Here is a 25,595-nt window from a genome sequence, read left to right on the forward strand (position 1 = left end):
GCTCCAGGCTCCCTCCCTCCCTTTACCCTAAAGGTTGCCTGGAAGAGAGGATGCAGCAAAACACCTCTGTAAATAAGAAGTCTGAAAAGAAGTATCAGAACTGCATTCCAGGCCATTTCCCCCAGAAATTAAGTTTCTCCAAACTTTTCATTTTAGAAGGTCTTTATGCACTCCACTAGCAGTTTCCCATTCTTTAGAATTTTCATCTGTTACCCAGGGCCAGCTCTGAAGCTGGTGGTGCCTTGGGTAGGACTGTTGATGGTACCCAACCTAGTCTCCATGGATATGGTTGTATTCCTTCCCCTGCCCAGTCTCGGTTCTTGCAAGTAAGCGCCCATCTTGCGACCTCATTTACAAGCTTTCTTTTGTTCTGAAGGTAGTAGTGGTGGCCTGAAAGAGCAGGAGCAGCAGTGTCAAGAGAGGAGAGGCTGTAGATTGCCACAGATTGAGGATTTCCACTTCAATTAGTGTACATTCTCATATTCTTTCTTTCCTCCACCCGCAGTCCCACAATGGGCTCACAGCCCTGGACCTACTCTTAGTTTATTCAACATATCTGGCCAGGAAAGGTGTGTGAGAGTGTATAATAAAATATCTAACTAAAAATTATGAATCCGATCTTAGAGCCTCTTACAACGCACAGTTGTTCCAAGCTCGAGATCTTTTACCATCTCTGATCATTTGTCATACATACACAAACAATGGACCAGGCAAGGGCTCCTTTCACAGAGCCAAAACCTCTTCTGAATCTATTGCCCATGCTGGCTCAATCCGTCCTCCTTTTTCTGGAGCCATATGGTAACCCTACCCATGGTGCCCTTTTAAATCTCCCCTTCTCACACAGCTTCAACTCTCCTGGGAGCTAGCAGAACACTTGCATCCTCCTTGCCACATTCCTTAGCTTCTCCATTCAGCCATTTTCATCATCCTTAATTAAACTCTGGAATTCGTTGCCGGAGAACATGGTGAAGGCGGTTAGCTTGGCAGAGTTTAAAAAGGGGGTAGCCGGTTTCCTAAAGGCTAAGTCCATAAACCACTACTAAATGGACTTGGGAAAAATCCACAATTCCAGGAATAACATGTATAGAATGGGAAGCTCGCCAGGTGCCCTTGGCCTGGATTGGCCACTGTCGTGGACAGGATGCTGGGTTCGATGGACCCTTGGTCTTTTCCCAGTGTGGCATTACTTATGTACTTATCCTTCTACACAGAAAGACTTCGTTTCCACCAGCCTAGTCTTTCACACCGTTCCTGCACGTGCTGCCCTGTGCCCTCTCCCCTCTTTTTTTTTTCCTGTGCTCCGATAAGCCTCTTAAATGTGTCACACCCACGCCCTTTTGTAGGGAACAAACCTTCCTCTTCCTGTTTCCTCTCGGCCAGTGATGCAGCAGCACCAGCTGTCCCGGTCTCTTAGTTTGGTCCCGGAGCAGCCCGGCACTTCCTGGTTTTTGCTGAGGGTCAGGTGACAGCAGGTTGTTGTTGTTGTTGCAGTAGCAGAGAGAGGGGAGAAACCCGGGCTGCGGGGGGTTGCAGCATGTCAGCACTTCCTGCCACTGCAGGAGTAAGTAAAGAAAAAAAAATTCACCTTTATATACCAGCAGCAAAAGTTAGTTCTTCTCTAGGGTTGAGCCCAGAACTTCGTGTGCGCACTCAAAGGCTTGCATGACAATCAACTTTTTCGTAATAATGCGGCTGCCTCGTCCGCTCCCGATCCTGTACACGGTTTTGTGACCTTGTGCCTTTCATTAAGAATTAAGAGCCCTTTCCCACAGTGTGATCATGTTTGAAGGTTCGTAGTTAGCTAACTGAACTGTGGAGGAGTCAGTTCTTACCCCCATCAACAAACACCCTGGTTGCTAATGCTAAAGGACAGAAGGTTGGCTGGGCCATGGCCCCACTGGGCAGCCTCCTTCCACTGCCTGTGTATTCGATTACAAAACTTACTGTGCAGCTTCCAAATACAGGATTCAACAATCTTTTGATAATAATTTTTAATTGGCTCTTCCACTGCAGTTTCTGCACAATGACACCTGCAGCACTGAAACACTACTACAGGTCTGGACTCTTGACAGACCAGAAGCTGGGGGCTCTGTCTCCAAGTCATCCTTCAGTCAATTGGAAATCAGTTCATCTGCTTAGTGCAGACAAGGGCCTGGCAGTCAGTGGGAAATGTCACCATTGTTAGTGTGAGAATGGACTTCATTCCAGAGCTGCTGAGCTGTTTCATTGGCCAGGTACCAGGTAAAAGGATGCCAAGTTTATAATAGGTAGCTGTAGTCAAAGTAAAGCAGTACGTCCTGACATCGACACATAATTATCAGGAAGGAATGAGTTTTCAAATGACTTCAGAAAATTGCCCGGATTATAAGGTTTAATAGTATGGTATTTGTGCACTTTACAGGATTGTTCTGGAAGAGGTGATACTGAGGTAACTATAATTGATGTGTTTTAATTACAAAATCTCAGAGGGGGGGGGGGGAGGCCAGGGATGAATGCTTATATAGAGCACCTAAAAGCCATCTTTAACCATCGGCAGGGGGGTGGAGAGCTCAATATTAGCTCAACTTTTTAAAATTTTTAAAGGAAATTTCTTTAAAAAAATGAAACCAGCACAGTTTATTCAAAAATATGAAGACATAAAAAAATGTATAATATGAAATATATTAGGACATAAAAAAGTGGATCTAAACTAAGACTTAAAACAGAAACAACACTGCCAAGAAACAGTAATAACCTCCTCTAGTAATACTGCCAGTGCATTTTAACTAATGTCTTAATTTCATTTGGTTCTAGGTAGCAGCTATGAATTGTGTTAAAAAGACAGAATACCACTGAACAAATCAAGAAGGCTTGTCGTGCAAAATGTACAATCCTGTAGTTTATCTTCAGTATGATACCTAACGGGGAGAAGAAGTGCACAGTAAATTACATATAGATGCTTCAGGACTTAAAGGTAGTTATTCAAATACCAGAGTTAGTTTACACAGGGGCCTTTTTACTAAGCCACAAGCAGTTCCACGGCAGGGTCTCCAGAAGAAACCGTTTGCAGAGCGGGTCCTTCGCCGATTCAAGGGGGGAACGGACACGTCACGTAGTGAGTGTAAAGATCCTCCCCAACATTGGATGACAAGTCCAGATGTTTATAGTGCTATGAATTTTCCACGCAGTGAAAACTAACACTGCAGTGCGCCTACAGTGAAGTGTGTTTTTTTTAGTTTGAGGCATTGTGTTTGTTTGGTGGGCGTTATTGAACAGATTTGAAATTTTGACATTTGTGAAAAGATTTTTTGACATTATTAAAATTATTAAGAAGTTTGTGGAGGTTTTCAGACCTGTGATTACTTTTTGACTGGGTACAGCGTTAAGTGGCTATGCTTAAAATCTATGCCTCACTATTGTCCGTAACGGTCTTTATGAGGTCATTTCCTCCACATTTTTGAACACTGTTAGGAGAGTTTCCTGTATTTTCCTAAAATTCAGCAACAGAGGAATAGTGTGATCAACAGGACTCTTTCAAAAAGCCAAGGAGACATAGTGTGGAAAAATATCCTTTAATTGTAAATAAAATTGTACTCGACACGTCACCGTGTTTCGGCAACAATGCCTGTCTCAGGAGTCTGTGTATAATGGTCACTTGATTGTAAAATCGGAGGATAATGCATAGAAGAACATACCAAATCAAGTTTTTAGAACAGGGCTGCCGAGAGACGGTACCAGGGCAGGGCTGCCCACCCCCACCCTCAGATCACTGCCGCAAAATACCTTATTGGCTGGCAGGGATCCCGAGGCCCCCCAGCAGAAGAAGTCTTCCAGTGCTGCTCTTCTGCCAATTGCCTGCCCCTGCAGCTGCTTTTTCCCTCAGGGCATCCTCAGTTCCAAAACCAAGCATGCGCCCTGATAGGAAATGCAGCCGCTCAGCTAGGCAGAACTTTGCCCCCTCTGCCCCCCCTCTCGGCGGCCCTGCTTTAGAAAGACTGGTGACTGGTGGATGTAAATGATCACTTAAATCAATGAACAGTTGGTAAACGCTATTAATTCAGAAAACAGAAAATCGGCCATTTTCTGTCTGCAGTAGAAATGGCCTTAGTACAGGAAAGACCCGTGTAAGGGCATGCTAAGACCCCTTTCTACCGCAGCTTTCTTCTGCTACCAGTAATCTCCATTTATACAAACTGGAAAAGAATCTGTTTCAATTTTCAGCTGTTTGGGGCTGATGCATTTGCAGGTTGGTGGCCCGCAGCTCAGCATAACACGTTTTTGTATTTTTTTTAATGAAATGTATATCTTTATCTTGGCTTTAGATGTGACCATTCAAATTATTGTGACTTTCAGAACCAACTCATTTAAGGGTCGTTTGACTAAACCATGCTAAAAAGTGGCCAGCTGTAGTTTATGGTGCTTGGGTTTCCCTCACGATCCAGCCACTTTTTACTGCGGTCGTAAAAGCCCTTGTTTTCAATGAAGGGAGTAAAACATTGGCGCTTGCTGCCATTTACTGCCCAAGTCCTTACCGCCTCCTATTTAGTAGGTGGTAAGGACTTGCGTGCTACTCACGTGGTAATCTGGCAGTGTGTAACAATGGCTGTGCACACCAACCCCCCCCCCCCCTGGGCGCGGGAAACAGCGCACGCTGAACACAGTACTACCGTCGGGTGCCTGATTTCCCGCATGGTAGCCCTACCACCCTAATCTGCCGTTATAAAAATATTTAAATAGTAACACTTTTTAAATCTTCTTTTAAATGGTATGGATTTCAAGTTTACCAGAGAGCTGAGCAAGAAAAATTTGAATGCAAAGCACACATTCAAATCAATAGTGGACTTTACAATTGTTTAATGATAGCAAAAAATGCAATTTCTGTTGTTTTTTTGTTAATAAGTTTGTATCATAGTTTACAGCTAAGGTTACTAGGTCTTGTTTTAAATGGCAAATGAAGGTTTATCGATTTTAACATTTGCTACGGGTTTAATACACTCCAGGCAATAGGTTCAGCTTGTATTGAAATTTTGAGAAGCTTTGTACTTTTTTTTTTTTTTTTAATACTGCACAGAGGTGATAGAAACCAATAAAGCCTATTGGCCTGAATCTATTTTACGAAAGGTCATTTTGTCCATGTGTTAGAATGTGAGGATTACAAAGTTCGTTTAGCTACACAGTATGGTGGAAGGAGATGCAAGACCTTAAAAGGCTTCATTTACTAAGCTGCACTAAGGTTTTGCAGTTACCACACAGTAACTATAAAATTTTATTTTAATTTCTTATATACCATTTTGCAAGCACAAAAGCTATCGAAGTGGTGTACATTCAGGTGCAGTAGGTTTTTCTTTGTCCTGGAGGCCTTACATTCCTCCATTTCGCCGAACATTGTGTCCAGCGTTGACACCCACTCCACAATTTGTGACGCTGTGAGAGGCACAATTTTTGGATCCTTGAACTAATCTTCCTCTTCGTCATCATCATCACTGCCTCTGATGCCTTGTTGCATCATCTCATCTAGGACTTAATTTCTGGGCTCTGTTGCAGTTTCAGCCAAAATTTCGTCCACATCTTCTTGTGTCATGTGCTCAAAGCCCACCCCCGCTTATTCTTTTCATAAAGCATATTATGTTTGCAACACCTTTTTTCACATTTTCCATAACAGCTTCAAAGCCCTCAAAGTTTGTTATGCAATCAGGCCAAGTTTTTTTTCCCCAACAATTGTCCCTCCTGCAATAGAAGATGTCTTCTTAGAAGATGTGCTGGTAGCAGGATGTACAAGATCCCCCAAGCAAATTTTGCTAGTTGTGGCCAGCATGTTTGCTTGCTTTTCCCAAAAATCAAAATATTGTTGTCTGCATCACTCAAACATAAATAACAGTCCAGTTCATTAATAGGCTTCAAAGTAGAAAATGACACGGGGACAAAGTTTGTCCCCGTTCCTGTGGGCTCTGTCCCCATCCCTGCGGTTACTGTGGATCCCCATCCCCGTGTCATTCTCTAAACCAGAGCAAAGAGAATTGGAATAATATGCTCAAATCAGCTGAAACCCAACAACTGTAGATATGTTCGTTCCCCAAACACATTTTCCCCCAGATTCTATATAGTGTGACAAGTTGCATGCGCAAATCTGTTCGTATTCTGTATTTGTGCACAACTTAATTAGTTAACAAGCCAGTCAGCGCTGATAATTGTCAATCAAACAAGCAATTATTGACACTAATTGACACTAATTAGAATTTACATGCACAACTGTCTAAGCGTATTCTATAACTTGATGCGCTTAAATTCTAAGTCGCATAGTTGAAAAGGGAGCATGGGCGGGTCATGGGCATTTCAGAAATCTGCGTGTTATAGAATACACCCGGTCCGTGCCTAATTTAGACTTCGGGATAAACACCAAGTTTTACTTGGCATAACTGCCTGCAACTAAATTTAATCACTTGGACAGGTGCTCAGCGTATTCTATAAAATGCGTGGAAATTAATTTAGGTGTACCTTATAGAATAAGCTTAAAGGCATACTCTGTAGAATACGCTTAGGCATATTTCATGTCAGTGCTGATTTTTTTTTGGCTTGATTATATAGAATCTAGTCCTTTTGGTCTTACATTGTAGCAAACATGTACAATGGCTTTTTAAAGATTTCCATTTAGTAATAGTTTAAGCCATTCCGTATTGTATTGTGAATGCATTCAGCCAAACTTGAGTAATTAAGACATCTTTAGCTATGTTTTGCAGTTGAATTCCTTTCTGCCTAGCAGTAAAATGAAGCGCCATACAGAGGGAGCCTTAAAGTATTCCAAGATATAAATCATAAAAGGGCATGTCTTTTGAATTATCCAGATTTTGTGCTTCATTTTTTTCCAATCATGTAATTATATCAATTAACCGTTCTTCAATAAATCCTTTGGAGTAAGCATTCATGTGGAAGGAGCCTATATCCTATATAATAATTCTCACCTCCAACGTTCTATGCTTGGGACCGTGGCTCCCTGGCTGCAAGTGGTCTGCAAGGCAGACACGCACAGACATCACTGACGTCAACACAGCTGATTCCAAGGCAAGGGGAGGAGTGCGCGTGTTTCCCTACTCCTCCTACTGCCTCGGAATCAGCTGTCACCCCCCCCCCCCCCCCGCGCTATGGCCCCCTCGAAACCCACCCCCTCCCGCGAACCTGTCGATCCCCCCCCCCCCCCCGGAACGCTGCCGCACCCCCCCTCCCGCCGCTGTTGTGCACTACTTTCGGGTGGGTTCCTCAATCATCTTCTTAGAAAGTTTAACTCTGTGCGTCTGACGTCAGACACACGGAGTTAAACTTTCTAAGAAGATGATTGAGGAACCTACGGGAAGGGAAGGTAGCACAACAACGGCAGCGGCGGTGGCTGCAGTTTTCGCTGGCACGGGGGGGGGGGAACGACAGGTTCGCGGAAGGGGGGGTTCGAGGGGGCCGTAGCACGGGGGGGGGGGGGGGGGGGGAATTGCCTGCCTAAGGCCCGTTTCCTTGCCTACAGAAACGGGCCTTTTTTACTAGTTGCAAATAAAGCCAGTGTTCAGATTTTTGAAGAATCCTCTCCTGGAAAATACTGTACCTAAAGTGCTGGATGCAGGAGTTCTCGCTTTCTGCACAGCCTTTGTTCAGTTTTTCGTACTCAAAAGAAAATCCACAGGGTGCTTTGTAATCTATATATGGACCAAGCTGTAAATCAGCACCATCCTGTAAAAGTACTCCCTAAGCTTACTGCCATGAAGAAGGAATTGTGGTGTGCAAATTAGAAAAGAAGAACAGAAGTCAGAGCATTTATAGTATCTGGCCTCTAAGCTTCCATATCTGTAGTTTTTTTTTTTTTTAATTGACCTTGGATAGCACTGCTATTGGGAGTGAACAGTTGATCGCAGATGACAGTAGAGAAGGCTGAATAAATAGAATTTTAATGTCCAGTTAAGTTCAAATTAGAACTTGATAACAGTAGTTATTTTGTCATTTTGTACATGAATAAGCAAAATGGCATTTGCTTGCCAGACATTTCCTAATTGAAATCTTCAGATTAACTGGTGGTGTTAATCTTTTCTTCAGCAGGTTGCTTTATTTGCAGCCTGACTGTTGTTGGCTGATGTTGGAACAGTTTTATTTACGTAAATGACAACTCTGAGAATAATTTGCATTATGTGTGTTCCCTTTGGTCCTAGCAACCCAGATTAGCAGATTTTTTTTTTTTTTAGTGCTAGATCTTTTTATTTCTAATTACCATTTTACCATTATTTTTTCTACATACAGCTAACCCATCAATTTAGACAGATCTCATTTGGCTAGTATTCATATATTTTTTAATTACTTGTCTGTCCTATAGGGCATTCTCTAACCACAAGAAATTCACCAGTCACACAGGGGGCCTTTTACTAAGCTGTGTAAGCCAAAATGGAGTTACCGCCCGGCTACCGCGTGGCTCTTGCGGTAATTTCATTTTTGGCACCCGTCCGATATGCGCGGCCGAAAAATAATTTTTACTTTCAGACGCGTGCCAAGTGGCATTTGACGTGCGTAGGTCATTACCGCCCGGTTACCGCGTGAGACTTTACTGTTACGTCAATGGCTGGCGGTAAGGTTGCAGACCCAAAATGAACACGCGGCAATTTTGATTTTGCTGCACGACCATTTTCGTCAAAACTTTTAAAAAGGCCTTTTTTTTACAGGCACGCTGAAAAATGGACTGGTGTGCGCCCAAAACCTGTGCCTACACTACCCCAAGCCATTTTTTAGCTCACCTTAGTAAAAGGACCCCACAGACAGGTGTTATCAACCAGGACTCTCTTCCAGGACTTTCCAGTGAAGACTTGAAAACCCCTGTGGGCATACGCAGACATTCCCCTGGCCACACAGTGTGCCTCAGTTCCTCTTACAAAGTTATATAGGTTACTATGTACCTTTTGTAAGTCTGTGCACTTTGAAAATGAGCACCTATGTCTGTTATTTTTCATCTCGTGGCACCTATCAGACAAGCTGTCGATACTTTGCATAATAATGCAAATTTCAGGTAAAATAGTTCACTGAAAAAATGAAGTATAGTAGTAGAATGGAGACAAGTATTTACCTTGGCATGCTTCTTTAATACAAAGTAAGTTTTAATAATACTTCAATTTTTCTCATTGAAATGCATTTAAAGTGCCCTCCAGTGGTAACAAGCTATTATAGCAGAATACCAAGCTTTAGGAGAATCCTTGGATAGCAAACAATGCAATTTATTTATTTGTTACATTTTCCCACCTATTTGCAGGCTCAGTGTGGCTTACATAGTACCGTAATGGCGATCGCCAATTCTGGTATGAACAAATACAAAGTGATATTGTGGTAGAATAAAGATCATGTGTAACAGACACATTAGGGAATCGTAGGGAGGAAGAGTTATGTCCAGTACGAGCTTAGGTTTCGTTGTGCTGCATGGTTCAGTCATTTAAGTTGGATTGGTAGGGTATGCCTATTTGAACAGGTTTGTTTTTAGTGATTTCCGAAAGTTTTGGTGGTCATACTTTTATCATACCTGAATTTGAAAAAAGGGGGATTTTTCTCATTTTAAAACTGAATTATATGTCAAACACACATAGGCCCCCTTTTTTCTAAGGCATGCTTACGTTTTTAGCGTGTGCCAAAATTGTGGGCACGCTAAACATTAGAGATGCCAGTGCATTCCTAGGCGGCCATTTTTTTCTTCCCCATGAAGGAGTATTGTGTGCTTGTATTGCGAACCTCTTCCCTCAAGAAGAAATCGAAACCTGGCCACGTTGGCGGAGGTTCTCCTCTGGTGAATAATCGCTGCCCGTTAAGTGATGCAATATGCATAGAATTTTAGCTTTTACTTAAGTAATCTTTGATTTGTTATTAAAAAGTCCTTCTGAAGATGATAGAAAGTATTTTGCAAAGCATTTTGAAAAAAATATACAAAAAAATAGTGGATCAATGAGGATTTGCACCACACCATGAATATAAAGAAATGAAGATTTCAAATGGTGTGTGTTGCAGGATATTCTGAAGATCCCTAAGAAAAATGTTGCATGCTTAAATGAATACTAAAAATCAGTCTTACTATTTAAATGTCGATGATAGTGCTGCAACTAATTATGATATGTGCTGGATGAGGAAGGATTAAAATAAGTGTTTGGGACATTGGAATTAAAATTGTAATGCATTCCTATGGGCATCTCTAACGTTTAGCGCACCCACAATTTCAGCGCATGCTTAAAATGTGAGCGCGCCTTAGTAAAAGGGGGCCTCAGAGAGGCATTTTCAAAGCACTTAGACTTACACAGTTTCATAGTAACCTATGGAAGTTTGTAAGTGTAAGTGCTTTGAAAATGAGCCCCACTGTCATAGGCCTCATTTTTGTTAAATTATTTTTTATCACTTGAAGAGTAAATGGGGAGCCTTTGAGATTTCCCACACAGGCAGTGTGTACCCATTGAAGTGAAAGTTAATTTTCAAAAGTCAACTCCATACCGAGTTTCCCTTTGAAAATTCAATCTAGTGGGGGAAAGCAGATATGCCCATACACTTAGCTCCTACTTCACGTGGGGACTTAGAAGGATGTGCGGGGATTTTAGAATGAAATTCCTAGAGCCTATACACTCACTCTTTCCCGTGAGCCAACCTTGCCCCTTTTTTCCTGCTTTGAGAGGGAAGAGGCAGTATTCAAAGGGCCTTTTTTCATTGGTAGAAATGCCTCTTGAAAATTAGCCTCACAAACCCTGTAGTTAAATGAGCTGTAGATGCGCTAGCGTTTTTAGCATGCGCTAAAATTTAGCACGGCAAATGCTAGAGACACCTATATATTGGTAGCCGCGGTGGCTCTATTGCCAGATAAACAATGGTTGTTCAGAATGTTCTTCAAACATAAGGACAAATTGTTTTGGGGACTAAAGATATCAGTATTCCCGGATGTCTCGAAGGATACACAAAAGAAACGTAAACAATTTTTGATAATGAAACCAGAAGTATTGCAAGTATGTTTTTATGGATCCATCTCATTTAACAACATTTGTAACCTCTAAAAGAACATAAGGAGCTAAATAATATTAAGGATGCCTTCTCTCTCCAAGATGCTGATTTCTTTATGAAAGATTATATACTAGGAAAAAATGCCCGTTTCAGAACGCAATGAAACGGGCGCTAGCAAGGGGCCCCCTCCCTCCGTCCCTCCGAGGTACTTGCCTTGTTCGCCACAGTTTCCGTTTCGGCCCTCGAGTGTCATAGCTCCGCCCTCGACGTCATGACGTTTTGACGCGAGGGCAGTGCAGACACTCCAGGGCACACCGGATATCTCGGGCGCCTCAAGTTCCGTGGAGGCTTCAGAACGTAGGGGTTGCCTTTTATATAGAGATATTTTCTTCCTTTTACCTCCAATGTTATGGATATGTCCCCAGTATAATGTGGACTTGAGTATTGAATATGTGAAATAATATTTTCTTCTGTTATTTGTTTCCTTTAAGCTTAATTTGATAGTTTAACACTTTCTATTCAAGTGTAACTCCTTGAAATATTTGTAAATGTATAAAAATAAAAGAAAGCAAAAAAGAAAAAAAAACCTATATATTCCTATAAAAACGCTAGCGCACCTTAGTAAACAGGGCCCTTAATGAACAATCTGCTATATATTCCTATAAAAACGCTAGCGCACCTTAGTAAACAGGGCCCTTAATGAACAATCTGCTATTAATCTGATTAACTTAATTTTGTTCTGTTAAAAATGTCACTTTTCGTGTTTTTTAGGTAAAAAGTCACCCAGGAATTATTGCGGCGCTAGTAGTTGTTGCATCCTTGGCACTTATGGCTGCAGTATTTATTGTCAAAAAGTACTGTTTTACTGAAAGGTAAGACATTGATTTTGTTTCATGAGAGATTTGATATTAACAAAGAACTTATTCTTTGAAGTTTCTTCGTTCTGATTTGATTCACTCAGGGTCCCTTTTACGAAGCTGAAAGGGAAATGCCGCCGGGCTACAGCAGCAGCCCAGCGGTAGTTCCCTCCCCCAGGCGCCATTTCCGGCGCTACAAAAATATTTCAATTTTTGTAGCGCCGGTGTATACCCGGCGGTAATCGGGCAGTACCACATGCTGCCTGGTTACTGCTGTTTTAGTGCGGGAGCCCATTGAGGTGGTGGTAAGTGTTCCCCCCCCCCCCCCCCCCCCCCAAAATGGTCACACAGCAAGTGCTTCACTTGCCGCACGGCCATTTCTGGTAAAAAAAAACCCAAAAACCTGCCTTTTACCCGCTGCGGTAAAAGGGGCCCTCGGCACACACCAGCACAGACCCACTTTTGCCACAGCTTTGTAAAAGCATCCCTCGGTTCTCTATTCAAATATTTATTTTTTTTGACTTTGGCAAAAAAAAAAAAGTTCAATTTCTATGAGAACAAGTGATAAGAATCAGCTATACAAGTGGATGATATGTTCTGATAACCCTGACACAGAGATTTCCTAGAGAGAGACTCTGCAGCTCCTCAGTCCCTCTCCACTCTTATCTCTCCCTACATTCCTCCCTGGGAACCAGTGGCGTAGCCAGACCTGATATTTTGGATGGGCCTGGAGCTAATATGGGTGGGCACTATGTATATAGGTATGATGGATTTCTAAGTAGTCTGCCCACCAGCTGCCCTGCATCAATATAAACCACATACAGTGGGGGAAATAAGTATTTGATCCCTTGCTGATTTTGTAAGTTTGCCCACTGACAAAGACATGAGCAGCCCATAATTGAAGGGTAGGTTATTGGTAACAGTGAGAGATAGCACATCACAAATTAAATCCGGAAAATCACATTGTGGAAAGTATATGAATTTATTTGCATTCTGCAGAGGGAAATAAGTATTTGATCCCTCTGGCAAACAAGACCTAATACTTGGTGGCAAAACCCTTGTTGGCAAGCACAGCGGTCAGACGTCTTCTGTAGTTGATGATGAGGTTTGCACACATGTCAGGAGGAATTTTGGTCCACTCCTCTTTGCAGATCATCTCTAAATCATTAAGAGTTCTGGGCTGTCGCTTGGCAACTCGCAGCTTCAGCTCCCTCCAGAAGTTTTCAATGGGATTAAGGTCTGGTGACTGGCTAGGCCACTCCATGACCCTAATGTGCTTCTTCCTGAGCCACTCCTTTGTTGCCTTGGCTGTATGTTTTGGGTCATTGTCGTGCTGGAAGACCCAGCCACGACCCATTTTTAAGGCCCTGGCGGAGGGAAGGAGGTTGTCACTCAGAATTGTACGGTACATGGCCCCATCCATTCTCCCATTGATGCGGTGAAGTAGTCCTGTGCCCTTAGCAGAGAAACACCCCCAAAACATAACATTTCCACCTCCATGCTTGACAGTGGGGACGGTGTTCTTTGGGTCATAGGCAGCATTTCTCTTCCTCCAAACACGGCGAGTTGAGTTCATGCCAAAGAGCTCAATTTTTGTCTCATCTGACCACAGCACCTTCTCCCAATCACTCTCGGCATCATCCAGGTGTTCACTGGCAAACTTCAGACGGGCCGTCACATGTGCCTTCCGGAGCAGGGGGACCTTGCGGGCACTGCAGGATTGCAATCCGTTATGTCGTAATGTGTTACCAATGGTTTTCGTGGTGACAGTGGTCCCAGCTGCCTTGAGATCATTGACAAGTTCCCCCCTTGTAGTTGTAGGCTGATTTCTAACCTTCCTCATGATCAAGGATACCCCACGAGGTGAGATTTTGCGTGGAGCCCCAGATCTTTGTCGATTGACAGTCATTTTGTACTTCTTCCATTTTCTTACTATGGCACCAACAGTTGTCTCCTTCTCGCCCAGCGTCTTACTGATGGTTTTGTAGCCCATTCCAGCCTTGTGCAGGTGTATGATCTTGTCCCTGACATCCTTAGACAGCTCCTTGCTCTTGGCCATTTTGTAGAGGTTAGAGTCTGACTGATTCACTGAGTCTGTGGACAGGTGTCTTTCATACAGGTGACCATTGCCGACAGCTGTCTGTCATGCAGGTAACGAGTTGATTTGGAGCATCTACCTGGTCTGTAGGGGCCAGATCTCTTACTGGTTGGTGGGGGATCAAATACTTATTTCCCTCTGCAGAATGCAAATAAATTCATATACTTTCCACAATGTGATTTTCCGGATTTAATTTGTGATGTGCTATCTCTCACTGTTACCAATAACCTACCCTTCAATTATGGGCTGCTCATGTCTTTGTCAGTGGGCAAACTTACAAAATCAGCAAGGGATCAAATACTTATTTCCCCCACTGTATATACTTAATAGAAAAACAGATATTTGTAATACATTATCCCATATCTTAAACTTGACCAGACATAAGTCTGCAATAATGGCAAACATCTCAATACACATGACAGGATCCTGCAATATAATTACAGCAATAGCATATATCCTTCAAACTTTGCTTTATAACAAATGCCTGATTAAGTAAACGTTGAAGTCTTTTTCACTTCCTCTAGCTCTACTCTATCTCCCTTCTGATGCTGACAAAATAAAATGTGGTACATATCCTTCAACTTTACATTATAATATATATGCCTTATTAAGCTGTATTAATCAAACATTTAAAATTTGGTAAATATACCTTTGAAGACTTCTTCCTTTTCTACCTACTATGGAATTTGTCGCATATAGAAAACATAGCTAGAATGTTTCCTCTTATAGCTTTCCTAGGAAAAATGTATTTAAATTCGGGTATCACCTCAATAATAGCAACACAAAATCCCTTCACCTCCAGGTACTTTGTGAAGTAAGAGAAAATCCTGCAAAGAAACTTCTTAGAGTCTATGTTGCAAACTTTAACCAATTCTGAATACAAATGCCAATAACAGTACCTTTAAAAAGGCAGCAGTGAATACACACAACAGCAATACGCATCTCATTGGAAAGGCCAGACAAGTCAGAATCCTAGATCCACACAAACTACACGCCAGCAAAATCTCTCACCTGCTGGATCACACGCAGAACACAGACCAACCCTCATCAATTATAGAATTAAGGACCAAAAATCAGAAATTGTCTTGTAGCCTGGCATCAGTCCTTCCCTTCCTTACCCCCCTAACCATCCTTGTAGCCTGGCATCGGCCTTTCCCTTCCCTATCCCACCATGATCCAGCCCTTCTACTCTACCCCCACTATCCATTCCCATAGCCCAGCATCAGTCCTTCCCTTCCCCACCATCCATCTGATAACTAGGCATCTGCCCCACCCCTCCCTGCACGCAGCCTAGCATTAGCCCTGTCCTACCCCCTTACCCATAACTCCCTAGTATGGCATCCCCTCACTCCCACCCAGAAACCTGCCCACATTAAATATAAAGCTTTTAAATAATAACAATATTATTATTATTATTTTAACCTGGGCACCGCAGAGACTTCCCCACCCAAAAACCCACCAACATAAAAAATACAACTTTTTTTTAAAAAACTTGGGCATTGAGCCCACCCCCACCCAAAAACACATTTAAATTTGTTGGTGGGTTTCTGGATGGGCTCGTCACTGTCTAGGTGGGGAACGCCTCACTCTCCCCTCCACCCCCCATGCGAGCATTTAAGGCATACCTTCGCTGGCAGGGATGCCGACTATCTTTCTCTTTTGATCTAGGCACAGGAAAAAAGAGATTTTAAATGCTCCCAGGTTTCAACCTAATTCATGTTTAATGTGGGAATATAAATGTTATAAATAACTTAAAACATGTAAATAAATAGATAGAAACTCTGGATGTTGAGCACCTGATTCTCATAATATATCTATTTTAGTGGCACTTTCCAGGAGAAACAAATCTCTACATGAATACAATAGTGCTAGAATGTCCCTATAACCTGCCCCTCCTCCAAATGACACACTAATTACGATTTATAACAATTTACTACTCTACCTATGAAAAGCTGGCATGTTTTAACATATAAGTGAGATTAAATAAACATGCTACCAACATTAAAGAATGACAACTTGGATGCAGCAGCTCAAACGACTGCTTGCTTTGTTTGGGATGATGGTAGGGGAAAGAGACAAACCTCTGAGGAATCCTGACTAGATCGATGCATAAAGGTGGAAGCAGGAGGTATATCGCAAGTGATGAAACACACAAAGCAGTCATGGCATGCAAGTTTCTGAAAGCTGCATGAAAACAAACAGTACTCTATTTTAACTAGCAGTGCAATTGCTTCGGGGATATTTATCAAAGAATGTTTCTCTACAGGTTGTAAAAGAGAGCTCTGTAATCAAACACTCAGGTATGCTTTTTCAAAACCCAGGTTGACAACAGACCCAGCCTACACAAAACATAGCCCCAGACCATTTCAGCAATGGCAGGAATCCTGACACTTGGAACCTCTTCGCTTTTGAAAGCAGGGAAGCAGGGTACATGATTAACATATCTAACCTCTTTGAGCTGCAGCCCTGCCTTCACTGTTGCGGGCTTCCAAGTCCCGGCCGGTACTTCGGTGGCCTGAAGGCTGAAGCAAGAACCTTGAGCTGCAAACCTCATGCTTGTGGCAGAATTTTCCTTGTGACACCGGTCTGCATGCCATGGGGAACGGAGGTAAGGCAAGGCAGGCAGAGAGCTCCTGTTTTTGTTTGTTTTTTTTTTGCTGCGTGTGTGGCTGTGAGCAGAGCCAATGAGGCTGGAGCCCTGGCAATTTCCTTAAGCCTAAGACAGAATCGATTGGTGGATCAGGCGAAACTGGGTGGGCCTGAGCCAGGCCCACCCGTAGCTACGCCCCTGCTGGGAACTCCGTTCACTGGGTAAATCTCTCTTATCTGCACCCTTCTCCTTCACCGCTAACTCCGTTCCTTTTATCTTGCTGCACCATATGCCTGGAATAGACTTCCTGAGCCGGTACATCAAGCTCCATCTCTGGCCATCTTCAAATCTAAGCTAAAAGCCCACCTTTTTGATGCTGCTTTTAACTCCTAACCCTTACTCACTTGTTCAGTGCCCTTATTTTATCATCCCCACCTTAGTAATTCCCTTATCTCTTATTTGTCCTGTTTGTCTGTCCTAATTAGCCGCTGTCGGTTACAGGGTGCTGGACTCAATGGACCCTTGGTCTGTCCCAGCATGGCGATACTTATGTAGTGTCTCTTTATATCCAGTGTATAGCGCTGCGTGCATCTAGTAGCACTATAGAAATGATAAGTAGTAGTAGTAGTCTTTTTGGGATTCCAGAATCTTGCTACTCTTTGGGATTCCGCACAGAATCTTGCTACTCTTTGGGATTCCGCACAGAATCAGAGGAGGACTCAAAGAAGAGGCCAAGGAGCAGAGAATATTTCTGCACTTTTCACTTGATGTACAAGAAATATTTCTCCAAGTTGAGTCTGAGCCGAAGGAGACAACACCAGGCATAGTACAGAGGCAATAAATAATCAGCATTGATCTCCATTGGTCCTCAAGTCTGAAAACAGAAAGATTGCAGCTCTGGCTATTCAACATTTCATGTGGCTTCATCCCAGTTGAGACTCAGTCGTAATGGTCTACAAGGGTCCATACCAAAGGCCTCAGTACTTCCCCTTTGATTAATCTGAAACCCTTCCAGTTTGGAGCTCAACAACTTTGGAAAACGCATCAAGTAAGTCACTCTGATCTTCTCTCAGTTCCTCAAGAATATGGACTGTGGTGAGGATGGAGCTGATACATGGGACCTTCTCATTTAGTAATTCAGCACTGATATCAACATATGCATACTGTCTTGGTAGAGAAGGAGCCATGTAGCATAAGAGAGGGAAGCTTGTCGAACTGAATGACACAAATACCTCAAAGAGCCATCACGTAAGCCTTCTGAGGCTATGACTTTATTGTTGGTGCTTTCCTAGACCTCATCTTCATTTCTGATTCTGAGTAGTCCTGAGGGCTGTTTATAGGCCCGAAAAATCTTCTGAAGGGGGAGTTCACCAAATTCCTATCAGTGCCTGCTGTCTACATGGCAAGGAATAGATTTCTCCTGAAGATCTGTCCTGTTGCTTACACCCCATCTACCTGCTTCTTCAGGATGCACACAAAAGAATGTGGAGTAGCCCATTCTCACCACTTCTATTGTAAAGAAGGCAGCCACAAAGTACTCTGTTCAAGAGTTGCCTCTTTTCACTAGGGTCCAATTGCCGCTAGAACTTGTGTTTGTTGCATTTTCTCTGAAAGGGCTAAAATTCAGACTCATTCTTCAGTGCCCCTGGGATGTGAGTCTCAGACTTTAGGCTTTGACAGGAAGAAGTTATTTCAGAGCAGAATGCTTAGTTCCCGTTTAGCTTCTTATCACATCTTCACAGTTGAATTTATTCATTCTGTACTGTAAGGGGCGCAGAGGTTCTCTTAGTTCGTCCCTCTGGAGAAACAGAAACAAAGGTTCATTTGACCACTAACCAAAAGGATTGTAAAAAATATCTGGTCCTTTCATGTCTGTGATGATTTTGAAATGACATAGCTAATGCCATGGCCGTTAGCAATCGGTACCTCTAATGCAGGACAAGGAAGGCAGTGGATGTCATCAGGGACTATAATTCACTTTAAGATTCTGACACTCAGCTGCCACTTCTGAACAACCCTTTCACCTGAGGATGGCAGGAGAGCAGACCACAAGTGAATGTGAAAAGGCTTTATATATAAAAGCCTAACAATGCAGGTTTATTTTTTCAAAAATAACAGGAGGAAAAGACCTCATCAAACTGAGATTGCAACTTTACATTACTCTGGGTATTACAACTCTCAGCTAAAAAAGTAATCACTGGTCTGAAAAACCTCTCCAAATTTTGTACTTATTTTTATATTTAAACGGTACTGTGCATCTCTGTACATCAGAGCATTATCATAAAGCACTATCATTTATATTGTCCCGCACATGTACAAAAAAAGGTTACTTATCTTGAAGCAATTTCCTCGTGTGGTTCAACAAGCGCCAGTAAATAATTCCTCTGCTCTTTTACATGGCGTCCTGTGATCATGAGCCCAGGGACACCTAGAGGGGCATAATTGAAAGGGGCGCCCAAATTTTCCTGAGGACATCCTCGCAGGACGTCCCGGTGAAGGGGCGGGAAAACCCGTATTATCGAAACAAGATGGGCGTCCATCTTCTGTTTCGATAATACTGTCGGGGATGCCCAAATCGCAAAATTTTGGTCTACCTTAGACATGGTTGTCCTTAGAGATGGTCGACCCCGATTTTTGGTGATAATGGAAACTGAGGACGCCCATCTTAGAAACGACCAAATCCAAGCCCTTTGGTCGTGGGAGAAGCCAGCATTCGTAGTGCACTGGTCCCCTTGACATGCCAAGACACCAACCGGGCACCCTAGGGGGCACTGCAGTGGACTTCAGAAATTGCTCCCGGGTGCATAGCTCTCTTACCTTGGGTGCTGAGCCCCCCAACCCCCCCCCCCCCCAAAACAAAAAACCCACTCCCCACAACTGTACAACACTACCATAGCCCTAAGGGGTGAAGGGGGCACCTACATGTGGGTACAGTGGGTTTCTGGTGGGTTTTGAAGGGCTCACATTTACCACCACAAGTGTAACAGGTGGGGAGGGGATGGGCCTGGGTCCGCCTGCCTGAAGTGCACTGCACCCACTAAAACTGCTCCAGGGACCTGCATACTGCTGTCATTGAGCTGGGTATGATATTTGAGGCTGACATAGAGGCTGGAAAAAATATTTTAAAAAACTTTTGAGGGTGGGAGGGGGTTGGTGACCACTGGGGGAGTAAGGGGAGGTCATCCCCGATTCCCTCCGGTGGTCATCTGGTCATTTAGGGCACATTTTTGTGGCTTGGTCGTAAGAAAAAGGGACCAGGTAAAGTCATCCAAGTGTTCGTCAGGGACACCCTTCTTTTTTCCATTATCGGTCGAGGACGCCCATGTGTTAGGCACGCCCCAGTCCCGCCTTCGCTATGCTTCCGATACGCCCCCGTGAACTTTGGTCGTCCCCGCGACGGAAAGCAGTTGAGGACGCCCAAAATCGGCTTTCGATTATGCCCATTTGGGCGACCCTTTGAGAAGGACGGCCATCTTGCGATTTGTGTCGAAAGATGGGTGCCCTTCTCTTTCGAAAATAAGCTTGCTAGCCAATCAGTTTTTCAAGATATCCACAATGAATGCATTAGGTAGTACATGCAAACTTGTCTCTTGAATATTCATTGTGGTTATCCTTAAAACCTTACTGTCTAGGTGTGTCCCAAGGACTCGGTTGAGAAAACCTGTAGCAGCTGTTCTTTGTGGACAGCAGGATACACGTCCTCGTATACCTGCCCACCTCCCCAAGGAGTTGTAGTGTACTATAACTACACTGAGGTAATCCCACACAATGGCGGCATGTGTGAAACAGTGACATAGCTACGTGGCGCCATGGGAGCATGGGCCCCCCAAATTTGCTCTGGGGCCCCTGGTTCGGCTGGCGGGGGTCGTGAAGGGAAGAGACAGCAGGGCAGGTGCGGCTCTGGAAGAAGACTTCAGCTGGCGTGGGTTGTGGACCCCCACCTGCCAAGATGTACAGCGGCGGCAGTGGGTGGGCAGCAGCAGAGGGGGGCGGTGACGGACCAAAATGTGCCCCCCCACCTTGGGCTCTGGCTCCCTCCCACTTCAAGGTTTGGCTAAGCCCCTGGTATGAAATGAATCACGTGCGCAGTGAGGTGATTCAAAAGCTTCTGGTTCTCACTAAGCTGAAGTAGCTTATTTTACAGGTTCAATCAGTGACACCTGTGCTGTTGCAACTTGTATCATGCTGTCTAGGAGAATCCTGCTACATGTAAGCAACTTGATTTTTCCAGACTACATTTCTCATTCATATTAATTTTTATTTGGCTTTTCTTTTTCTTTAGCAATGTTACATACAGATACTCAGTACTTAGAGCCTACCAAGAAATAGATGATTTAGACCATAGCACTACCAACAGACTACGCAGCGATGATTCAGATGAGGTGAGATGCTAAATATCGTCATTCTTATACATAAAAGTTTTTTTTGCCATTTCTGGATATGGTAATACTTTTTTGGCAAAAGCATTATGGCTAAAATTGTATATATGACGCTGAAAAATTGGTGTCCATAAAATATCAAGCTAACTGCTGTTCTAGAATTGGGCACTGTTTATAGAATAGCATTTGGCACCAGGATCTGCACCCAATTTGGGCCATGAGGGTTTGCACCAAGTAAAATCCGGTGCAAATTCACACACTTAAATTATGGGCGAATCTCCCTTATTCTGTAAAACTGTGTGTAAGTTCCAGGAACACCCCGATTCACCCCCGCCATTGCTGCACCCCCCCCCCCCCCCCCTTTCGGGTCCATGTGTAAAATTTTCACGCAGATCCCAGCACCTACAAATGTGTGCGCAAATTTCAATTAATGCCAAAAATGCCAATTAGCGCCAATAATAATTTGCACCCAATTATCAGTTTTGATTGGCTCGTTAACCAGTTAAATTGTGCATGCAAATTGGATACACATCCCTATTTGTGCGTGCAATTTTGAGCATCATATATAGAACTAGTAAAAAAGGCCCGTTTCTGACACAAATGAAACGGGCGCTAGCAAGGTTTTCCTCGGAGTGTGTATGTTTGGGAGAGTGTATGTGAGAGTGACTGTTTGAGAGTCAGAGTGAAAGTGTGAGTGTGTGAGAGAGAGAGTGAGTCTGGGTGTGAGTGTGTTTGTGAGAGAGTGTGTGTGTGAGATGAGAGTGTGTGCAAGTGTGTATGTGAGACACAGTGTGAGAGAGAGTGTGTGTGTGTGGGCGAGAGAGAGAGTGTGTGTGAGACACAGATTCTCTGTGAGAGTGAGTGTATGAGACCAAGCGAGTGTGTGAGTGACTGTGTGGCACATAGAGAGTGAATGTGATACAGTGTGAGACAGAGTGTGTGAGAGTGAGAGTCAGAAAGACATTGTATATGAGAGAGAGAGTGTGAGCCCTGCCCTCCCAATCCATGCCCATCTGTCCCCTGCCCCCTCCATTAATCCTTTTCCAGCAGTTCCCCTCTCTCCCTGAGCCCTGCCCTCCCAATCCATGCCCATCCATGCTCCTCTGTCACCTGTCCCCTCCATTCATCCCTATCCAGCAATTCCCCTCTCTCCCTGAGGCCTGCCCTGCAATCCATATCCATCCATGCCCATCTGTCCCCTCCATTCATCCCTATCCAGCAATTCCCCTCTCTCCATGAGCCCTGCCCTCCCAGTCCATGCCCATCCATGCTCCTCTGTCCCCTGCCCCCTCCATTCATCCCTTTCCAGCAATTCCCCTCTCTCCCTGAGCCCTGCCCTCCCAATCCATGCCCATCCATGTTCCTCTGTCACCTGCCCCCTCCATTCATCCCTATCCAGCAATTTCCCTCTCTCCCTGAGCCCTGCCCTGCAATCCATATCCATCCATGCCCATCTGTCCCCTCCATTCATCCTTATCCAGCAATTCCCCTCTCCCTGAGTCCTGCCCTTTCAATCCATGCCCATCCATGCTCCTCTGTCACCTGGCCCCTCCATTCATCCCTATCCAGCAATTCCCCTCTCTCCCTGAGGCCTGTCCTGCAATCCATATCCATCCATGCCCATCTGTCCCCTCCATTCATCCCTATCCAGCAATTCCCCTCTCCCTGAGTCCTGCCCTTCCAATCCATGCCCATCCATGCTCCTCTGTCACCTGGCCCCTCCATTCATCCCTATCCAGCAATTCCCCTCTCTCCCTGAGGCCTGCCCTGCAATCCATATCCATCCATGCCCATCTGTCCCCTCCATTCATCCCTATCCAGCAATTCCCCTCTCTCCCTGAGTCCTGCCCTCCCAATCCATGCCCATCCATGCTCCTCTGTCCCCTGCCCCCTCCATTCATCCCTTTGCAGCAATTCCCCTCTCTCCCTGAGCCCTGCCCTCCCAATCCATGCCCATCCATGCTCCTCTGTCCCCTGCCGCCTCCATTCATCCTTTTCCAGCAAGTCCCCTCTCCCTTCCATGACCCCCCCTCGCATCCATGCTCCTCTCTCTCCCATGTCCCAGCCTTGGCCGCCCTCTTTCCCCCCCCCCCCCCTTCGCATCCATGCCCCCCCCTTCGCATCCATGCTGTCGTTTCTCCCCTGCCCTCCCGCTCCCATTGTTCTTCTTTACTGGCCACCCTCTTCTCTCCCCCCAACATCCCTTTTTGTTTTTTTTCTTCTTTTTAAATTTACCTCCGTGGCGGTTCCGGCAGCGAAGCGTCATGGAAGGAGGCGGCGCTCCCGACGTCTAGCTTTCCCTTCGCTGTGTTCCGCCTTCTTTTGATGTCATCCTTGACGTCAGAAGAAGGCGGAACACAGCGAAGGGAAGGCTAGACGTCGGGAGCGCCGCCTCCTTCCCTGACGCTTCGCTGCCGGATTTGTTTGGTTTTTTTTTTCCACCCTCGACGTCATGACGTTTGACGCGAGGGCGGGGCAGAGACGGCTGGCTGGCTTGAAGGCTTCACACCACGAATCCACGAACCCTTCAGCCTGGGAGTGACATCAGATGGCTTCATGGCTTCAGAACGTTGTCCTCAGAACGTTGAGGGTGCGTTTTATCAAACATATAAATGGCAAGCGACCGACTCACCTGCAAATGCGCAGTAGAGTCGGAACGCTGAGAGTGTAGAATCCAAGCCCCGCCTCCACCAGCAGTACAGCCCAATAGGGAGGAGGGCTTGGACATGGGCGTGGAAATCGGAGGAGGGAGCAGGGAGGGAAGGAGGGGGCGGAACTGAGGGATACAGATGCTGGGGGGAGGGCAGGGGAGAGAGCAGGGTTGGTGGACAGGGGGGGAGGCCATAGGAAAACAAAAAACTAGCCCGTTGTTACGGGCTTAACGGCTAGTTATATTAGATTAGGCCATGTATGTGTTCACTGACTAGCTTTGCTTAATTATTATTTATTTATTTGAAAAAGCAATGCATTACAGTGAAGAAGTTAACTAGGTCACAGTTAAGATATGTGGCTCTAAATTAATAGAAATCATGCCAATGTTGATATTCACTCATCACTTGTAAATTGTTACTGCCTGGGGGGTGTTTGACAGTGACGATGTCTTCATACATGAACTCAGAAAAACGCAAAGAAACAGTTTGTTTCATATACTCTTGAAGCACATGCTCTATGTAACAAACAATCTTGTTGGTTTCAGGATCTTCTGGATTGACTGAGGCCTAGAGTTCACCCTTCAAGTCCTATTGTTTTCTCACCATGATTACATTCTAAAGGTGCTATAAAATCATTGGATTATTTGTGTTTGTTTCAGTCTATTGAAGTTTAACAAATGAGGGGCCTATTTACTAAGCCATGTTAAACTCATCTGTTAACATGAGTTAACACACCGGCTTTACCATAAGTATTGTTAGGGGATTAAGTAGCCATTTCCATACTGGTTTCATGCAAGTTGACAGGTACTTTGTCTTCCTCCAATTTTGCACACAAACTTGGAAGGGAAAGTAGATGCTTTCTTTCCTTTTGAAGTTTGTTCTGGGTGCAAAGTACCTGCAGATATTTGCACCTGCTTTATGTGCTGCTAAATTTTTCTCGGAAAATAAAACACATATATTTGAAAATGCACATTGCTCTGCATTGCTTTCCAATTCTGTCCAGAATGTGCCCTTGGGAATGCCTCCCACAAATGTGTCTAAAATTACTTTCACTGAGGGGAGGAGCCCATTCATAGACAAATCCAGACCATACAGACCAATCTCGGTTTACCCTTAAAAATGGACTTTTTGAAACATAACCACCCTCTCTACTTGTAAAAACACATGCGTTGTTCAGTAACATGGATACCTCTATCTGCATTCTGTGGAAGTGTTCCATGATTGAGGAGGGCAACATAATGTGTAGTTTTTGCTTTTCAAAATTATAGGCTTTGTTTTGTCTGAACAAAGTACATACAGAAAAAGCAAGTGCAAATCTATGCTTGAACATCTTTAGGGTAATAATCAAAATAAACGTACCTATGTAATTTTGCTTTGACTGTTAGTGGACTCCTGCAGTGAAATGCTATCCAGAGTTTGTTATTGCTCTCAGGGAAGGTAATTTCATAACAGGCCTCCTCATTTGTATAGCAGATATGCGTGTACGTTATCTATATATTACAGAAGAAAAATATCAAAAACAATTTTTCAGTAAACTAACTTTAAAATTCTCAATCATACATAAATGAAAAGTGTATGGTACCTCAAATGTGATCATTTGCAGAACGAAAATTCTTGGGAGGAAAAGATCTTGGAACTGAACCAGTGGTATAAGTGATTTCAAGCCTCAAGACTCTGTTCAATCACTGGTCTTAAACACTTTTGAAAATGCTGTGCATGTGACTGTTTAAGATCCATTCTGAAAATCATAACGGATGAGATCTTACAAAGTAGTGTGTGTGCGCAAAAAGAATGTAATTCAAAGAACACGGAAGTTCTTATCTTACAGTTGCAGGGAGGGATGCTTTATCACAAGATGCACACCCAAAGGATGTCATTTCAATAAGATGGAAGCACAACATAGACCACCGTTTGGCCCAAGGACTAATGAAAAATTCCCCAGCTGCAATGTAAAACACAAAAACTCACATAAATATGAGAAAATCAAACATATGACATGTGAGCATATCATTAATAACACCCATCTTCTGATGGTGGCCTTTTTCCCCTACACGG

The 25,595-nt window shown here is 44.0% G+C and overlaps 1 protein-coding gene across 2 annotated transcripts; it reads left to right on the forward strand.

Moving 5' to 3' along the window:
- Nucleotides 1-1,377: 1,377 nt before the first annotated feature.
- LOC115472124 (sortilin-like) lies at nt 1,378-24,185 on the forward strand. 2 transcript variants are annotated; one of them, XM_030206237.1, is made up of 4 exons: nt 1,378-1,561; nt 11,737-11,837; nt 20,793-20,892; nt 24,086-24,185. In XM_030206237.1, exons 1-4 carry the CDS (start codon nt 1,535-1,537, stop codon nt 24,098-24,100), a joined length of 243 nt encoding a protein of 80 aa, XP_030062097.1. In that variant the 5' UTR covers nt 1,378-1,534; the 3' UTR covers nt 24,101-24,185. The 2 variants fall into 2 exon arrangements, with proteins under 2 accessions (XP_030062097.1, XP_030062098.1); XM_030206238.1 differs by lacking the exon at nt 1,378-1,561 and adding an exon at nt 2,794-2,953.
- The last annotated feature ends 1,410 nt before the right edge of the window (nt 24,186-25,595 follow it).

The sequence above is a fragment of the Microcaecilia unicolor genome, chromosome 6 (assembly GCF_901765095.1).
Source record: "Microcaecilia unicolor chromosome 6, aMicUni1.1, whole genome shotgun sequence".
In the NCBI taxonomy this organism is placed as follows: domain Eukaryota; kingdom Metazoa; phylum Chordata; class Amphibia; order Gymnophiona; family Siphonopidae; genus Microcaecilia; species Microcaecilia unicolor.

Coding starts and splice junctions, on each gene's coding strand:
- LOC115472124 (XM_030206237.1), top strand. CDS start 1,535: ATGTCAGCACTTCCTGCCACTGCAGGA. Junction 1,562..11,736: donor CACTTCCTGCCACTGCAGGA/GTAAGTAAAGAA, acceptor CGTGTTTTTTAG/GTAAAAAGTCACCCAGGAAT. Junction 11,838..20,792: donor AAGTACTGTTTTACTGAAAG/GTAAGACATTGA, acceptor CTTTTTCTTTAG/CAATGTTACATACAGATACT.